At 38.1% G+C, this 18,491-nt stretch overlaps 2 protein-coding genes across 5 annotated transcripts; one reads left to right on the top strand and one right to left on the bottom strand.

Annotated features, from left to right (window-relative positions):
* Window positions 1-33: 33 nt before the first annotated feature.
* On the bottom strand, window positions 34-8,710 carry LOC103475859 (ribonucleoside-diphosphate reductase large subunit-like). 3 transcript variants are annotated; one of them, XM_081615130.1, is made up of 19 exons: window positions 8,496-8,710; window positions 6,344-6,432; window positions 6,087-6,264; window positions 5,746-5,846; window positions 5,607-5,666; window positions 5,477-5,516; window positions 5,209-5,371; window positions 4,584-4,725; window positions 4,421-4,504; window positions 4,161-4,322; window positions 3,997-4,076; window positions 3,699-3,900; window positions 3,433-3,582; window positions 2,489-2,710; window positions 2,307-2,383; window positions 2,086-2,221; window positions 1,111-1,206; window positions 831-1,019; window positions 34-751 (listed from the first exon to the last, which is right to left on the bottom strand). In XM_081615130.1, the coding sequence occupies exons 1-19, from the start codon at window positions 8,500-8,502 to the stop codon at window positions 560-562; spliced, it is 2,370 nt and encodes a 789-aa protein (XP_081471256.1). In that variant the 5' UTR covers window positions 8,503-8,710; the 3' UTR covers window positions 34-559. The 3 variants fall into 3 exon arrangements, with proteins under 3 accessions (XP_081471256.1, XP_081471254.1, XP_081471255.1); XM_081615128.1 differs by lacking the exon at window positions 8,496-8,710 and adding an exon at window positions 7,126-7,356; XM_081615129.1 differs by lacking the exon at window positions 8,496-8,710 and adding an exon at window positions 6,769-6,793.
* rnf121 (ring finger protein 121) lies at window positions 8,223-18,347 on the top strand. 2 transcript variants are annotated; one of them, XM_008427624.3, is made up of 9 exons: window positions 8,223-8,381; window positions 10,283-10,320; window positions 10,655-10,796; window positions 11,180-11,334; window positions 11,468-11,575; window positions 14,671-14,791; window positions 14,871-15,004; window positions 16,871-16,972; window positions 17,973-18,347. In XM_008427624.3, the coding sequence occupies exons 1-9, from the start codon at window positions 8,304-8,306 to the stop codon at window positions 18,091-18,093; spliced, it is 999 nt and encodes a 332-aa protein (XP_008425846.1). In that variant the 5' UTR covers window positions 8,223-8,303; the 3' UTR covers window positions 18,094-18,347. The 2 variants fall into 2 exon arrangements, with proteins under 2 accessions (XP_008425846.1, XP_081471258.1); XM_081615132.1 differs by lacking the exon at window positions 8,223-8,381 and adding an exon at window positions 10,075-10,182.
* The last annotated feature ends 144 nt before the right edge of the window (window positions 18,348-18,491 follow it).

The following is an 18,491-nucleotide window of genomic DNA, read 5'->3' as shown; positions in this document are numbered from 1 at the left end:
TTTTTTCCCACCATTTTTATTTACTTTTTTTTTATTATTGTCATACAAATAGAAAAATTATAACTGTTTTAATAAAAGCAAAGCAATTTAATAAAAAAAGACCCAAACTTACAAGTTGTTGATTTTGAAAATAGAAAACCCTACATATTTATTTCCACCCCTATTGTAAGTGTATAAAAAACAAAAAACTAAAATGTTTTATTGCAGTAGTAAAAAAATGACCTGCGGATTTTTTTAAATATCTTTATTAGAATCCATAACATTTAATGCCAGATGGCTGATTTCATTTAAAACAAAGATCAACCTGAAATTCATTCAAAAAAAAAAAAAAAAAAAAAAAAAAAGCATTGATAACTAAGTAAAATGTTAATTCATAAAATCCTATTAATTGTACACAATATGGACCCACACTATACATTTTTTTATGATTTAAAAAAAATACTGTAAACATTAAATAACTGTATTTTAATGTTTAAAAAGAAAACATTAAAAACACTAAGTATTTTCCAAAAATATAAATCTGCAATGATTATGGCGATAGAGAGACTCGATCCTCGTCTTAGGAGCCACACATCAGGCATTCATCCTTGTTGGCTAAGGAGCAGACCATGGCCGCTGTGTTGCGCTCTCTAGATTCTTCCTCCAGCCTCTTTGCTGACTGGCTCTCCTTCAGTTTCTCCTTGTTCAATGTGAACTGAATCGGGTTGGCAGCGGGCTTCGTTCGGAGGTAGTACATGCCGGTTTTCAGGCCCTGCAGGCAAGAAAGGACAAGGATTATGAGGAGTTCCTGCTGATACTCTTGAGTATTTGTCCTTTGGGTCCAGACGTACCAACTTCCATCCGTAAAAGTGCATGCTGGTGAGTTTGCCGTAGTTTGGCTCAGCGATGTGAATGTTCAGAGACTGACTCTGATCGATGTAGGTGCCACGATCTGCTGCCATCTTGAGGACGGTTTTCTGGGAGATTTCCCAAACTGTTTTATAGAGCTGCTTCAGATCATCTGGGATCTCTTTGATGTCCTAAGCAAGAAGTGAGAGCATGTTATAAAAATCTGTTTCTTGAAGAATAAATCTCATTTTCTTGCTGATTTTTTAAAATATTTAGTTTTACCTGGATGGAGCCGTTCTGAGCAATCAGCTGGTTCTTCATATCCTCATTCCACAGTCCTCGTTCAGTGAGGTCCTTCAGCAGGTGGGGATTCACAATCTAGATGACAAATTTAAAAGATCTTAAGGCAATCTTTTCTTCCTTTATGGATGTCGTAAATATCAGTCATGTTTCCAATCCCAGCAAATGTTTTCCAGGACTAAATACAACTCCTGATGTAGGTTTAATCTGTGGTTTTATCTATTACACAGTGCAGTGAGTTGTGCATCTGCAATTTTTACAACCAATAAAAACGTACAAACACACATCAAATCACAGTAAAAGAGAGATGGCACTGCCTCTGTGAAACCCAGACAACTGCTCATGTAGTTGCACAGAAAGCAGTTGAAACACTGATAATTAAATTTTATGACATTTAAAGAAAATATCCGTTTATAAAGCTGGAGAATAACTTTTTTTTAATATATATATAGGTCTTGTCTCTACATGTTTAGGCGTAACCACATGACAGACTATCAAGAGCAGCTAATAAACATGCTAGCATTAGCCTAGCGGTAGCACCAGTCAGCAGGAGCAAGATTTAAGGTTCTTTATGACTGTAGCTGGATTTGTCGTGTCAGATGCAGATCTTCGGCTCCTAAGAAGCTTCTGCTTGGACAAAATATTTGTCACTGCCGAGATTCCAGAGCATCACTGAATGCAAATAAATTAAATAGGACACATCCCATTTAATTTTAACTGTATTTATGTGAATCATTGAATACAGTTCAAACTATTTATCTAAATGGAACAGATTTTAATACACTGATTCCTGAAGAAAGAGTCCGACACACTGACTACTTGTGTACTGGACTAGTACACAGACTGCAAATCACTATTATATGAACAAGATTTGGATCATGACTAAACTAAATCCTGATGTTTGTTTCTTTTGTTGTTTTTTAGAGATTTAAAGCGGCAAATGCATTCTGTGCTGACCTGAAACTCTCCTGAGAGCACCCTGCGAGTGTAGATGTTGCTTGTGTACGCCTCAATGGACTCATTGTTACCCAGAATCTGGGCAGTGGAAGCTGTGGGCATCGGGGCCAAAAGCAGACTGTTCCTCACACCGTGCCTAAGGACAAACAATTTAACGTATAAAGGGTTAATAAAGGTTCTGCTACAGGAAAACGGATGTTTAAAACAAGAGGAAGACTTACTTGGCAATTTTCTCCTTCAGTGCCTTCCAGTCCCACAGGTCTGTTGGGGTTTTTTCCCACATGTCGTACTGAAGGATCTAAAAAAAAAAAAAAGGCAGAACAGCATGATGAGCACACAACTTAAGCTCTAATCTGCAGATTAGACAGATGTTTCTCCAGGTGGATGTGTGAAGACTACTCACTCCCTTGCTGACAGGAGAGCCGGCGTAGGTTTCATACGGACCAAATTCTGCTGCCAGCTCACAACTGGCCTCCAGGGCGGCGTAGTAGATGGTTTCAAAGATGTGAATGTTGAGTAACTGGGCCTCTGGGCTTTCAAATGGGTAGCGCATGAGGATAAAGGCGTCAGCCAGACCCTGCACACCGATTCCAATAGGCCTGTGACGCTTGTTGGACTTTTCAGCCTGTAATGCAGGAAGCAGGAGGTGGTGTTTTAAAGAAAAAAAATGTACAGTTTCAAGCAGTTGTTTACGTACATTTACTGCTGATGAATCGATTATTGGAATAAATGTTTCAGCTCATTTACTTGATGAATCATTGTTGGAGCATACACACTCAAAAGAAGCCAATTGCAGAAAGAACAGATTCAGAGCTGTAATTGGACAAAAAAAAAACAAAAAAAAACGGATTTTGAATTTAAAATAATAAAAAAACCTTCTGTCTGTAACTATGGTCTGTCCAGAACTCCTCAAGTAGCAGTTTTAGCTTTACCTAGTTCAATTTCAGTAAAACAATTCTTTTAAGCACCTTCTGCTATGCAATTATTAATCGATTAATAAAAAAAATCTACACATTATCCCTAAACTTTATAGATGCATTAATTATTTTTTATCTTCAGATACAAACTTTACTACAAATAATCATGCGTGCACTAAAGGAAAGCTATATTTTAGACAATTTTTTTAAATTATTATTTAAAAAGGAATTTACTTATTTATTTTTTATGGATTTCAAATTTTTTGTAAAACAAGCCTCAGGGGTTAAATTAAATATCTGCAGAATTTGCACATTTCTGATCTGATTAATCTATTAATCATCATAATATTCGATTACATAAACATCTGACTGGAACTGCAGCTGCAGGGAGAAATCAGCTTCCCCGGAGCCATTAGCGCTGGAGTCACACCTCAGGCACTGGGTAGTAGTTGATATCGATGATCTTGTTGAGGTTCCTGACAATCACTTTGGTTACAGATGTAAGCTTGTTGAAGTCAAAGCTCCTTTCTGGGGTGACATACATGTTGAGGGCGATGGAAGCCAGGTTACACACTGCAACCTGAGTTGGAGACGGAGCAGAGCAGATTGAAAATACCCATCATCGACGCGCTGCAGAAAGGCTAGTCGCGGCGCCATGCAGGAACAATCTCAACCCGTAGGGATCGGCCTATTCACCTCATCTTTACTTGTGTATTCGACGATCTCTGTGCAGAGATTGCTGGACTTGATGGTGCCCAGATTTTGCTGGTTGGTCTTCCTGTTGCAGGCGTCCTTGTAGAGCATGTACGGCGTACCCGTCTCCGTCTGCGACTCGATGATGGCGTACCAGAGCTGCTGAGCCTTCACCACACGCTTCACCCTGCCCTCCTTCTCGTAACTGGAAATAGATGTGATCAACAAGGAGGCGTTAGCCCTGAAAAACGCACGGCTTGGTGGAAAAAAACAAACAAACTGTTCGCCGTGTCGTGTTTACCGAGTGTAGAGCTCCTCAAACTCCTCTCCCCAGCACTCATCCAACCCAGGACATTCGCTTGGACACATCAGAGACCAGTCCTACGGGGGACAGAGGAGTGGACACGAGGTTAGTGATAAATCCACTGCAGATATACTAGACAGAAAATTTCTCTGGGGATTCACCTGATTGCTTTCCACTCGCTTCATAAAGAGGTCTGGAATCCACAAGGCAAAGAACAGGTCTCTAGCTCTCTGCTCTTCTTTACCCGTGTTCTTCTTCAGCTCCAAAAACTCAAACACGTCAGCATGCCACGGCTCCAGGTACACAGAGAAGGCCCCTGGTCTCTGTAAACACAATGACCCTAAGGGTTCAGGAAGCCCTTCAAATACCGTTTTATGCATCATTGTTAGACCCCTTCGACGTCTTTGGCACGAATTCTCACCTTGTTGCCGCCCTGGTCCACATAACGTGCTGTGTTGTTGTACACTCGCAGCATGGGAACCAGCCCGTTAGAAGTGCCGTTAGTCTGAAAAACATAACAAATACATTACATCTGGTTGTTCAAAAGAACAAGTTAATTTGAATTTAGTCTTGGCTGTATTTACCCCAGCAATGTAGCTGCCTGTTGCTCTGATACAGCTGACCGCCAGGCCGATGCCTCCTGCCGATTTGGAAATGAGCGCGCACTGCTTCAGTGTGTCGTAAATACCGTTGATGCTGTCGTCACTCATAGCTAGCAGGAAACAACTGCAAAAGTCATCCAAGCGGTTGAATTAGGAAAAAGATGAGCTTCAAAGTTTAGGTTATGCTTTCTCTGAGTGCAGTACACTTGTCAGGAACAGTCCTGAAAGTCATTTTCAGTTTAGACTTTTAATGCTGCATTTGAGTTTTTCGTTTCCGTAAAGGACTGACGAGACAAAAAACATAGCTTCAATGAATTAATTAAGCACATGTTTAAAATTATTTTAAATTTTTTTCTCATTGGTCTAGAATTATACCAACATACACACCATTAATGTTTGCGTAACATCCCTTAGTGAACTATTGACTTTTTAAAGGTATCAGTAAACCTATGGATGTATACCTGAGACGTCTGCACCCAATTTATTAAAGTCATTTCTCGATCAACTGTCCAAAAAATGGTTCACAGGCATTGACTTGAGTCATTCATCCCCATGAGGAGAGAATTTTAATTTCTCACAGGAAGTGTGCAGTGGTCACCTTATTTACCTGGACAGCTGAGGCCTGGTGGTGCCGGCGTTGAACAGGGTAGGAGAGGCGTGAGTGAACCACTTCTCTGAAAGCAGGTTGTATGTTTCAACAGCTGCATCAATGTCTCCTTTGTGAATCCCGACTGCCACCCTCATCAGCATGTGCTGGGGTCTCTCAGCAACTATGAAAAGCGGTGAACAGTAATTTAGGGTCTTAAAATGATAAATAATTTGATGGGGACATTTACAGTCATGAAAGTAAATTCTGAATAAATAAGGAAACATACCTTTGCCGTTGATCTTCAGCAAATACGATCGCTCAAGAGTCTGTAAGAACAAAACAAAGTCTGTCAGTGACTTTATTTTGTCACTTGCTAATTGTTAAAATTTGATACCAAAAACAAAGCAAAGTCCTACCTTAAAACCAAAGAAGTTGTAAGAAAAGTCTCTGTCGGAAATGATGGCTGAGTTGAGGAGCTGCAAGAGTCGAGATTGCCATGTTAATACGAAAAAACCGAAAGTACGAGCACATGTTACTTCCCTCATGTTTACTTACGTCCTTGTTTTCGAGGACAATGTCCAGTGTCTCCTTGGAGATCATAGGGGAGTGACGTTTGTTAAAGGGGTTGACATAGTTGTACAGGTCTTCCATCACGTCTGTGTGAGAAGCAGACAGGCTGTTGATTTCAACATTGAGTCACTGCAGAGGTAAGTAACATCTTACAGGAAGCACTGGACGTCATTATGAAGCTGCGCAGACTGCGATACTCATCTGAATGCAAAAAGTATCAAGTTTGCTCTGATTACTAATTATGTAACTTATTAAAGAAATAAGTTGCTCTTCCTTCCTCTTTACGCCACTTGCACCCATTATGAAACAATCAACAGCAAACATACCACTGAAAACTTTCTTGGTCTCTCGGTGCAGGTTGGACACAGCGATCCGAGCAGCCAGGATTGCATAGTCGGGATGTTTGGTGGTGAGAGTGGCAGCAGTCTCTGCAGCCAGAGTGTCCAGCTCCACAGTGGTGACCCCGCTGTACAGACCCTGAATCACCTTCATTGTAATCTGGGTCTGCGTAAACAGAGAGGCGAGGTTATGACAGAATAAAGTGCATATTCCTGTTTGATTCATTTTTGTTGTCTGAACTTACAGGATCCACAAAGTCGCTGTTGAGCCCATAGCAGAGTTTCTGAATGCGGGATGTGATTTTGTCAAAACTAACTGCCTCCTCCCGCCCATCTAAAAGAAAAACACAAAAGAGAGGGTTAAAAAAAAAAAAATTATTAAACCAGGTTCTGAAATAAATCACTAGAGAAGTTTAATGATATTAAATGTGAAGCGGAGTTTTATTTGTTGTTTGATGCCACTCAAGCAACATCAAACAACAAATAGCTTCCTGATCCAGATGATCAGGAAGCTCACAGTGAACATTATGTTTTGCAGCGCGAAGAAGACAGGAGCGCGCCAACACAATACTATAAGCTTATTTTTGACATTTATACAGTCTTAGTTTGTAAATCGATTTTGTATAAAAATCAAAGTGAATAGTCAAAATAAACAACTAAACAAAGGTACATTTGTTCATTTAAAGTTTCGGTTCAGATGCGACTGTTTGAGCAAAAACATATTTTGAATGCAGAATACATACGTATTCTTTCTAAAAGGGGAAATCTTAGAACACATATAGAAATCGTCAGCTCTGTCGTTTCATAATTGGAATCTTTGTTCTGTTTCGGCGGAAACTGAAACTGTACACAAAGAAACTACAACACGCCACAACGTCTATAATAAGATATTAAACTGTAAAATAAAACACGCCATCCTTCAATGTGCAATAACGCATACTGCCTTTGAGTCATTGGACAAAGTTTGCAGAACAATAACTTCATGTTTTCTGACAAGGAGGAAAAAACAAAAACCTCATAACAATACCTCTTTTAATCACGTGCATGTTGACGGAAGATCAGCAGTTTATTCCTAGAATGAAGGTTTTAGTACTTTCTTCTCGGCCGGGGTCAGAAAAAGATTAAAACTATTAGACGATTGTTGCAGCTTATTATCCTCTGCAACATTGAATCTCAAACTAAGAGCGCCAACAAGTCAAACGCTGCTTGAAAGGCTTTCGCTCTGGACAGTACCGGTGTTTTCAGCCAATCAGCGTTGACTTTGGAAGACCGGTAACCAATCACAAGCAGGATTAATATCCTGCTCTGAATAATCTGGCGGGATGTCATTTTTATAATGTCATTATAGCAGATGAGTGTTATGAAAACATTATATGACTATCGTTGTTTCTTTGCTGTTTGGTGATAAAAACCCCGACAACGATCTGTTCGGGTTTATGAAAAGCAGCATTCACTTCTCTTTTTATATTAATGCTTGATATTTTTTTTGTTTTTAATTAACACATATTGTTTACAGGTAGGTAAACAATAAAGTTAGATAATTATGTTGTGTTTTCTTTTACAGTCAAAACTAACATTATTTAGTAAATTGCCACTGATATTGTGCTAATTTTTAACAGTTTCATTTTCATATTAGAAATTCGGGCTACTTTTAATTCTGGTTCTAATTTTAGCTTTTAAAATATGTTCCCGTAGTTTCTCTTCACTTTCACAGTTCAGTTTAAGGGAAAAGTGCATAAAGCTAACAATATCACAATGGATATTTCTATTTGAAATTAGAACCACAAGGAACAGAATGTTTTATGCAATGGGTGTAACAAATCCACACAGTTTTCTGTGTGGATTTGTTGATAGTCGTGAACATTTTTCTTTCTACATAAAATATATCAGCTTTGAAAGAGAGAATAATGACAATATGCTTCAAGAGTTAAGCAAGCAGGATATTTTACAAAATACATCTGATTTACTGTATTCTAACCCATTTAAAACATTCTAAATATTAGCTATTATGTGATACATTGATTTTTGGGGGGTGGGGGGGCGGCATGATACGGTTTGACTCTAAAAAAGAAAAAGACACGGTTTACAAACTGACCTACATTTAATTTGGAAGTTTATTTTGAAGGGGTTTGAAACCGGAAGTGACTCTCCTAAGCTGCTCCGCTAATGCTAATGGCCCCGGAACGTTAAAGAAGCTCTCCGAATATGGCTGGCGTGTTTGAGGTGGAGGTTGACGGTGTGGAGCACGACCACGGGCTGGACAATCATAACCAACCGAACCAGGTTAGACTAATGAGGATAAACAGGAAGCCTTAGGTTAGTCTGGGAAGGAGCTAGCTTCTGAGTTAGCTCCTGCTCCCAGATTTAGCTAACTACTAACTACCACGATTAACTTACCAACCATGACCAGGTAGAGTGTCTGGGAGGAAGGAGGTTGTCAAGTGAACTAACAGCTAAACTTGTGGAACCAGGACACAAGTTTAGCTGTATGGCAAATACAAACAAAAATAAAATTACAGCTTTGCTAAGACCATAAGCATCACCTGCTATTACTCAATCAAAGCTACTTGTGTTCTTCCCTTTCTCTCTCGATTATAAATGGTTTCCTCCTTTGTAATTTTGCTGAGCTGTGAGTGACATTTTAAAGCAATCTTAGTATAAGATGGTGTGGCTGGTGGGGCTCAAAGGTCAGGTAATTTCAGTGGCAGTAACTTTAGCACTTCCTGTGATATTTCAGTGCTTGAATTAAACTCAGCTTTTTGAAAGGTACAATGATGAGACTGTTATTTAAGTCTGTTAGGTTGTGTCATTGTTTCAAATTTGTGTATATGAATAGAAATAATTTTGAAATACTCCTAAAATTCAGATGTTGATCATTTTGTAACCTTTGGCCTGGTTGTCCTTCATCTCCTTGAGGAAAGTGAAATAACAGTATAATAACAAATAGGATCCAAGATTGTGCTAAACTGATCACATTCAATTAAGAATGATTGCCTTATTCAGTATTACTACACAGAAATTAATACAAAATATTACATACTAGTAGTACATCTCACCCATGCTGTGCTACAAGGGTGATCGCCTCTGCAGTAATGATGCAGTAATTCATGCAAGAGGATAGAAATGTACATACTTTTCAGAAGGCTGACATTTGTGCTGATTGGTCTAATATGATATTCTAATTTTCTAAGACACTGAATTTTGAGTTTTTTATTTTTATTTTTTACCTGTAGACCATAATCATTAAAAATAGTTTATAAAAAAATAAAGCTTGAAATATTTTACTCCCATGTGTTAATGAATTTCTGTAAAATTACGTTTCACTTTCTGAGATGACTGACAAGAAATATTGAACTTTTACGCTATATTCTTAATTTTTTTTGAGATGTGCTAGTACATCTGAACCTTCACTTGGACTCCTGCTTAGGATGACAATTAATATTTCTCTGTTGTTCCAGGTAATTATAACGAGACAGGCATACCTCAGTGATTCCTACCAGTCTCTAAATTAATTTCAGGTTGTTAAACAAGCTCTACAACCAGGGAGGGACAGCAGCTGTTAAGTACAGAGAACAATGTTGTTCCAGAATGCTTTATTTGATTTAGCTGTCAGAGGTGCACCACTTTGGCTTTTACTAGACCAATGCTTTTTATTTACTTTGTTTTGGTATTTTTAGATCTGACCAACTTATTCCATAAAAGGTTCTACATGTATCTTGATGGAAATTAGCATTTTGAATTAATTAGAAAAAAAAAAACAGTTACAAAAAATTTCCATTTGAGCATCAAAGAGTCTTTAAATGACAAAAAAAAGAATCATTAATTTACCCACCAGGCCCAGAATTAATGATTAACATAAAATTGATTGTTGCGTGGCGATAACCGCAACTAGAAAAGTTTTTTTTTAAAGAAATACAGGTTTAGTTTTAACCGAGAACTAGTTGTCAGTTGTCTCACCTCTTTAAATAAAGTAAAACGAACCTCAAGTGATGCAGAGATTAGACTTTTTAAAATAGAAAATTATGACTGATTCAAATTTTTGGTTTTAGCAATACAACAAAAATGACCAAAAAATTTGTTGCAGGTTTGGGATCTTACACAGAATGACGGAATTACAAAATTAACAGTTATTTACAAACTTCCGCTTTGCAATTTTATTCACCCTTTCTTCTGTGTTTTTACAGTTTGATGTGTCCAAGCTTTCACCAGAAGAGAAATGGAGGTCAGTGTATGCATCACACTCGGACTTATCTGTACAATTAATTGTTGCACGTCAGTAGGTTTTCAGCTGATAATGCACAAGGTTTTTGCATAATAACATCAGTAATAAATCACTATCTGTTTCTGTCTCTTTAATGCATTTATCTGAAACATATTCTAATCTTATCAAGGTCAAAATACAAACCATTTTACTCCTGTTTTTAAAGATGACACCATTTACAGTATGTCTATCAGCCCATTTGCCAGCACGAGCACATATCCTGTTTTGGTGTAAATCTTCCGATCACGCGGTTGCTTGTTAACCTACATTGCTCATTTACAACTCTTATCAACAGAGTGGAGCATGCAAAAATGCATGCCAAACACAAAGGTCATGAAGCCATGCACGCAGAAATGGTGCTGATCCTCATCGTCACCCTGGTCGTCGCCCAGCTGGTACTGGTGCAGTGGAAACAGAGACACCCAAAGTCGTACAACGTAAGGCACAAAAGACACAAGCTCTGAGTGTGAATTTGGAAATATCATCATGTAACGGTTTGCATACCGAGTCTCAAAATCTGTTCAAGTGGGACAAGAGGTATGTGTGTCTGCATCGGCGTGAAAAGTACTTTTATGAAATCTCCAGTGTGGAGGAACATGCATCTTTACGTTTGGATTATACCTGTGGCAGCGCATTGCTGCAATGTCGTTTGCTAATACAGAGAAATAAAAACTGATATTTCCATTCTTGTTTTTAGTTCGATTCAAATGGACTTTCAGTTTTCCTCGTCTCTGATAGCATTGACCGCTTAGTTTTCTTTTTTTTTGTTTTGTTTTTTGCTCAAATTCGCTATTGATTCTGCACATTTCGTGTCTCGTAGCTGGTGACACTGTTTCAGATGTGGGTAGTTCCGCTCTACTTCACTACCAAACTCCACTGGTGGAGGTTTCTGTCCACGTGGTTCATCTTCTCCGTCATCACAGCGTACATCTCCTTCCGTGCCACTCGCAAACCACTGGCCTGCACCACACCGAGGTGAATCTCATTTTTAGAAAAACTTCACTTATAGACAAATATCCACATAAAAAAGAGAGATGACAGATTAGTGCTGCAATAATTCTAAAACAGTCTCAAGTCAAACACATTTACTGTCTGTTTGTATTTGTAGGTTGGTGTATAAGTGGTTCCTCCTCCTGTACAAGATCAGCTATGCCATAGGAATATTTGGCTACAGCGTTGTCATGTTTACACTTTTTGGTATAAACCTTATATTCAGGTATGTATAGTTGCACAAAATGATTTTCTCTCTCTCTTTCTCTCTTTTTTTTTTAATATTGTAAAATTTTCCAGTGGGTGGTGTATAGTGTGTTCACAAAAGCTGTACAACTCAACCAATTTTTTTTTAGCTTTTAGGGCTCCATGATGTGTTGCACTTTCTCACCGCTAGATGGTGCTGTTTTCAAATTCTGTGTAACAACTACTTTAAGAATCCATCTACCACTTCATATAAAAAAACTAGAAGGCTATCAAAAAGTTTTTCATTTTAATAGTTAACAAAACTTAAACTTGTGATGTATAGAAAAATTTAAGCATGACAAAAATTACTGCAGAAATGCCAATCTTTTGAATTTTCTTCATGTACTGTACTGGATTGACATTAAGTAAGAAGTCAGTCTTGGTTGCATTGCCAAGACTCAGAATTTCTGAGTTAATGTAATGTGGCATGAATGTCACCAATCTGTGATTTTTAAGGAAGCCCAGGTTTCTTTAATGGTGTTGATGGGTTTGGTGTCTGCTCTTGCTCTATTCTCTATGGCAGTGGTCCCCAACCTTTTTATTACCACGGACCGGTCAAGACTTGGAAATTTTGCAGTGGCCCGGGGGAGAGGGCGGACAAAATGTCAGATAAGGCTTCTGCATACCGCTAAAGCCTGAATATGTCCAATTTGGGTTGTCTTGGCCCTTTTATCGCAGCCTGTGGGGTTTTCCCTGACTGGGAACGAGAATACGACCTGTTGAATGTGACAGGTAGCCAATCAGAAAGCACGGTGATGTAAGAACAGAGGGGAATCCCAAACAGCTGACATATCGCGCAACTGAGAGTCTGGTGGACATCAGAGATGATATGTGGAAATGTTTATTATTACATGTAAAGGTCATTATTATATATGTTTATTATGTTTATTCAGTTAAAAATGTTAACTATGAAAAAACATAGTCACCTCCAAATCATAGTGCAGCAAATAGAGCGGCTGCTCCCGTCGTCTTTTGTCCACCACCTTTTCTTTTTGTTACGGATGACGATTGTTACCTAATCATCATACGTGTTTAGTTATTCTAAATTCCCGTATGCTATGTTGGGGTTTTTTACTGTATTATCCTCTGGAATCGGGATGTTCGTAACTGGAATCGGGTCGTGTTGCTCCTGCCTTGGACACACGAACCAGTCGAACCTGTTGTACTTTTATCAGCTCTGTGGTCACAGAGGTTTGGAGAATCAGCCGACAATTCTTAAATCTTGCCGTCTAAACCAGACTTAAGACTCACAAACTCTACTCATCTCCTCTCAACCACTGCCCAAATGCTCTCTGAAAACGAAAATATTTAATTATTTCTTGCACGACCCAGTGCCAATTGATCCATGGACCGGTACCAGTCCGCAGCGCGGGGGTTAGGGACCATTGCTCTATGGGGTTTGTTGGTCAGACATGATTCCTTTGCCAATCAAGCACAGTCACTATGAGCAAGTTCCAAGTGCAGAGGGAACCATGAAGTGGTACATGGCTCCAAAAGTGAACTTGATATGACACAGTGAACCTTCCTGCCATCTGCTCGTTCACCTTTGCTATCATTTCTTATTCAACAGTTTTACCGAAGAAAGCGTTAATATAATATCTGTAGAGGTCTCCGATATGTTTCTGTTCTAGACTGAGTACAAATGCTTCAGTTTAGGTACTCGCTGATACTAAGTACTGATACCACACAATAACTTCTGAAAATAAATTTATTTAGTTTAGTCTTTGAGTTGCACAGCTGCACAGCGCAGGAGGAAAATCCAGCAGAACTGTGGAATCGGTTTGGAGTATTGGGTACGAGTACTTGACGCTGGTGTCGGGTATTAATATTCAGTTTCTTTATTGGTCATATGTAATATTCCAATTTTCTGAGTCACTTTATTTGAGTTAGCTGTACACATAGCAACCAAAAAGTCTCTGTGGTTGAGATTTAGTGGTGGCATGAGATTATAAATGGACGCCGTTGTAGCTAACCCTCTCACTTGCAGGGATTTCTTTAGCAAATCCTGAATATATCTGCAGCTTCTTTTCTTGCGAACAGGCTCTCTGACACAGGACTATTTCATTTCCTCATTGTTGCGGTTAAACCGACTTATGTGTCAGAACACATTAAAGGGCAAAGGCTAATAATCCTGTTTATGTAATTATTGTTCCATTTGCTAATTCATCTGGTTTTGTAATTTCCCAAGTATTTATCTTTTTACTTATGTGGATTTTAATTGAACTTGGCTGGATTACTTTAGAACTAGGATTGAATTGGAGTAAACTGTGCATCTAGTCCATTGATGTTTTTTCTACATTTCTTAGCTGAACTAAAAAAAAAAATTCACATTGTCATGATTGGGTATGAAGAAGAATTTTGAGGAAAAATATACATTTTAAAACAATTATGGATAAGGCTGTAGAAAATATGGGAAAAGTGAAGCACCGTGAAGACTTTCCAGATGCGCTGTATGTATCTGAATTTGAATCAATTTTTAATTTCTGTTCTCAAATTAGATTTCTGTCTTGGAAAATGCCCCGTCATCGTTACATACGTAAACTGAATTGAAATGAACCACCAAGCCGACTGGAATTCACTTTTACTAGCTCTGCTTGGATAAAGAGTGAAACGACCTCAGTCCAGAAAAATGTAGCCTATAAGAGTCAGTCTGTTTCTAAAATTGCAAAGGTTAATGTAAACATTATGTAAAGAGCTTAAGCTTTCATGACAAGTGACACATATGATCTACACGTAAAAAAATGTCTGCCTTTCTCTTCTCCCCCCCCCCCCCCCCCCATAGAGGTGGTCGCCAAGGGACTGCTATTGTTTTCAGTTTCATTGTTTATAAGATTGTTTTGTTTAGCTATATTTAAAACATGGTTACAGCTATTTTAAGGTTTATTGATTTTAAAATAAGTCTTGAGATCAAGGTTTTCTATTTGAAATGATTAGGAAGTTCTAAATAATTTAAAGCAAAGTTTGCAAAATAATGAAAAATGGATCATTTAGGTGCAGTGTTCAGCCTTTTTATTAGTTCACTTTTCTTTATTGGTCTTTTGCAGCTCTTGCTTATCTCTCTGATTATCCCTGTAGGATAAAACCAGAGGATGCTATGGACTTTGGCGTTTCGCTGCTGTTCTATGGGCTGTACTACGGGGTCCTTGGTAGAGACTTTGCCGAGATGTGTGCAGACTTCATGGCTTCAACTGTTGGCGTAAGTAGCTACCTTGCATATTTTAGAGGTAGCGACTGACTCTAAATGTTACTTGAACCATTTGTGCTTTTCATTTCAGTATTACAGTGCATCGGGGATGCCGACCAAGCACCTCTCGGACAACATCTGCGCCGTGTGCGGTCAGCCCATTCTCGTAGACGTCAGTGAGGAAGGAATAATCGAGAACACCTACAGATTATCCTGCAATCACGTGTATCCTACCTGTCACTCATACAGACGTGCTTTTTGGTCTGGTCTTATTAGTGAAAAGAGAAGTTTTGGTGCATCATGGGTTGTTTTCCAGATTTGTTTTAGATACCGCGACATGCAGTCTCTCACAATGTAAAGAGGAAGTAGCTTGATCTTTATCCCAGAATGTTTTGTCTGTTGGTTTAAATTACCCCATGTACTTCCTCAGTGCTGATTGGAATTTGCTGAACGTTATAAACCGCACGTTTTCCTGTCTAGGCCTTTTTCAAACTCTGCGTTACGGTTTTAAAACCTGGCACTAACATGTTTTTTTTCCATGTTAGTGTCCACAGCAGTGGTCTGCAACCTTAACATCTAAAGAGTAATTTTTCCAGCTAAAATTTAATTTAGGTTTGCAAATGTTACATGGGCTCTTAAACACAACTTATCTACTTGTCTACTGAGGAAATCTGATGTTTTTAAATAACTGCCATTTTATTTCTGTTTTTAGGTTTTAGTACAGAGGATGGAGAGGTAAAAGAGGACGGATGCAATTTTTTATATGGGATTTGTGTAAAAATGTTTAAAAAAAAAGCATATTGTTTCCAACAAAATGACACGACAAATGGATCTAAAAACATTGTTGTTATCTTAAGAGACACATTATTGTGTAAATTCAATGTAATTATTTCATGAAAAAATTGACAGTACTCTAAAACCTTCATTTATGTCCTTATTTTAAAAATATTAAGTTAGAGCAACACAAAGTAGGGTCTCATAAGATATATGTTTTTCATAATCTAATACTAATTTATCTTATTCAAATTACAGCGGCACTGTCTGTACAAGTTTTCCACCGAGAGAAATTCTTGCCCATTGTTTGCAAATTCTGCAAACAAACCCTATCAAAACTCAGATTTTAAGCTGCATATTGTTGACTTTGACTGAGCCATTATTGTGGCTGAATTTTCAGGGCCATTGTCCTGTCTAAAGAAGAATTTCGCTTTATTTTGCTCCATTTATTTTCCCGTCAACTCTAAGCAGAATCCCTGTCCCTACTGAAGAAAAGCAACTCCCACAGCATGATGCTGCCGTCACCGTACGTTATGTAGGAGTATCAGAGGAGAACGGGGATTTATAAGCAAACTCGATTTGTAGCTACGTGATATTATGAGCAGAAATGCACAACAGCAGTGAAAATGATTCAAGCCATAAACCAGCTTACTAAATTATTATTGCAGTTAGATTATGATTAGAAAAACAACAGAGATTATTGGATGTTCAAGACCAAAAAAAAGTTTGTGAATAATCAAGAGAAAATAATTTACATATTGAACATTAATGTAATGGGATGTAATTTAAAGAATTTACATCTCTGAGTAAAATATTTTGCACATAGAATATCCATTACAAATCCTTAATGTTTTGCTGCAATCCATTCCAAACATGGCATTGGTGTTTTAGATAGAAATAGCATTTTTATACTATTCCAAAACCAAACTGTCAACCAAACTCCTCCCATGAGTGAAAGAAACGGTATACAAATCATATTCCGTTGTCTGTTACATTTGATGTTTAAAATTTAATGTTTTTTGAAGGAATTTTAGCAGAAATATAACTCGCTTGAATTGTGAGAATATCCTCCATCACTGCCACCTAGTGGTATGTTTGTTCCTTTGTCCCGTCAGCCTCCAAATATGTTCATGTTTTCATGTCCATTTTCTTCCCATGAACTCCTGGAATTATCCAATCTGGTGGGATATGAATCACCTGCGGTTGCAGTCAGCGTTTTCACTGCCACGTTTCTGTTGTTGATGCTGTGGAAACGTTCATATCAACACTTCCCCATGTTCAAGCTGGTGACGCATGAAGCCTTAACTCCACGTCCAGCTTCCATGAGTTCTGCATAAGAGGCTGGTGCATCGTGGGGAAGAAGCAGATGTGTCCGTACTGCAAAGAGAAGGTGGATCTGAAGAGGATGTTCAGCAATCCGTATCCTTCCTATTGTTCCTACCAGAGACAACTACTTTTTGAGCTCAATGTTGAATCCTGCTGTTAAGTATTATAAGAAGTTGAACTAAATAATAAACTTGTTGGAAGTTTAAATCGAGTGTAAAAAAGTGACTAGATGCTAATTAATGTACTAGAAATTTCCAGCTTGCATATCAAGTTCTTGTTCCTTTTCATGGATCAGTTAAAGGCACGTTAGAGGCGCGTGACAGCAGTTTCCCAAAACTGAAATGGGATTCTTCTAAATTAGAAGGTCATTAAAAAGTTTACCTTTAGCATTTACGATCAGGGAAAGATATATTCAGTTATGTATATTAAGTGTTTATTTTAAATTAGAGGATTGTGAGTGACAGATAACAGAATTCTAATAAAATGTTATATTTTGCATAAGGCCAAGCAGAAATATTTTTAACATAACAGTATTGTGGCCCATCCAGTCTGGTATTTCTAAAGAAGCACAGACTGCCGTTCCAAGGATATCAGTTGAAAGTTAAGTGGAAGGAAGAAATGGTTTGGAAGGGGGAGTTGTACATGAAGCAGGCATATGCATAAATGTTCACTAGGTGTGGTTTGTGCATCAATACTGTGAACCTGCAGGTCTTTAGTGACATGTTTTTTGCAGAATCAGAGGCTGATCCATGTCATGCTGCATTGATGCAGTAAGTCGTGTTAAAGGAGGCCTAACCCAAATATTCAGTGCATATACTGCACTGAACATGCATATATGTTTTCAGTACGCTGTTTAAAGAGTAGGTTTTTATTAACTTTGTGTTATTGTGTAGCTTGGTTTTCATTTGCTAGAAGCCATAATTATCAAAATTAACAAAAAAATAAACTTGAAATGTATCAATTTATGTCTATTTTTTATTAGCTTAACGTCTTGCATTAGGTTGAGTTTCAATGATGTTCAAATTGAGTTCCTAATTCTCTGTTGTATCTTTTCTGATTACTTTGAGTTGTTTTCCTTCACTGTTTTGTTCAGCTGGGAGAGGCCACATGTCATGTATGGACAACTTTTAGACTGGCTTCGATACCTGGTAGCCTGGCAACCCGTCATCATCGGGTTTGTCCAAGGTATCAACTACGTCCTGGGTCTGGAGTGATCCCGGACTAAAGACCTCAATGGACTGAGAAGATATGCACTGGCTCCAAAAAGACTGTGGGCCTAACATTAAACTAAAACACCAACAAAAGTGTCTCTACTTTTTGTAAATATTTCTAGGCGCATATCTGTATTTACGGTTTATTTGAATTTTATTAGTGTTCTCTCTCCGGAGGTCTTGTTAATTTCCTGGGATTTGTTTCACACCCATGTGATTTGTTATTTGGTTGAACTAGTAAATTGGTTTGAAAAAGGTGCTTTTTTACTGATTCGTCTTAAATATTTGAAGGTATCGTGCTCGAACCATGTTTATGTCTGAAAGTTGTGAGTCAGACTTTTTTTTTTTTTTGCTGCAGAAAACGTCAATTCGTTACTTCCTCAAATTGACACATTTTCTTC

This window comes from Poecilia reticulata, chromosome 14, assembly GCF_904066995.2.
Source record: "Poecilia reticulata chromosome 14, P_reticulata-male-v2, whole genome shotgun sequence".
In the NCBI taxonomy this organism is placed as follows: Eukaryota; Metazoa; Chordata; class Actinopteri; order Cyprinodontiformes; family Poeciliidae; genus Poecilia; species Poecilia reticulata.
Note: the sequence above shows the minus strand (reverse complement) of the source record. Positions and strands in the feature narration are given on the sequence as shown.

Coding starts and splice junctions, on each gene's coding strand:
- LOC103475859 (XM_081615128.1), bottom strand. Junction 2,222..2,306: donor CTGAAGGAGAAAATTGCCAA/GTAAGTCTTCCT, acceptor GTTTGTCCTTAG/GCACGGTGTGAGGAACAGTC. Junction 1,020..1,110: donor CTCAGAACGGCTCCATCCAG/GTAAAACTAAAT, acceptor CTTCTTGCTTAG/GACATCAAAGAGATCCCAGA.
- rnf121 (XM_008427624.3), top strand. CDS start 8,304: ATGGCTGGCGTGTTTGAGGTGGAGGTTGACGGTGTGGAGCACGACCAC. Junction 10,321..10,654: donor TCACCAGAAGAGAAATGGAG/GTCAGTGTATGC, acceptor TCTTATCAACAG/AGTGGAGCATGCAAAAATGC. Junction 11,576..14,670: donor GGTATAAACCTTATATTCAG/GTATGTATAGTT, acceptor TTATCCCTGTAG/GATAAAACCAGAGGATGCTA.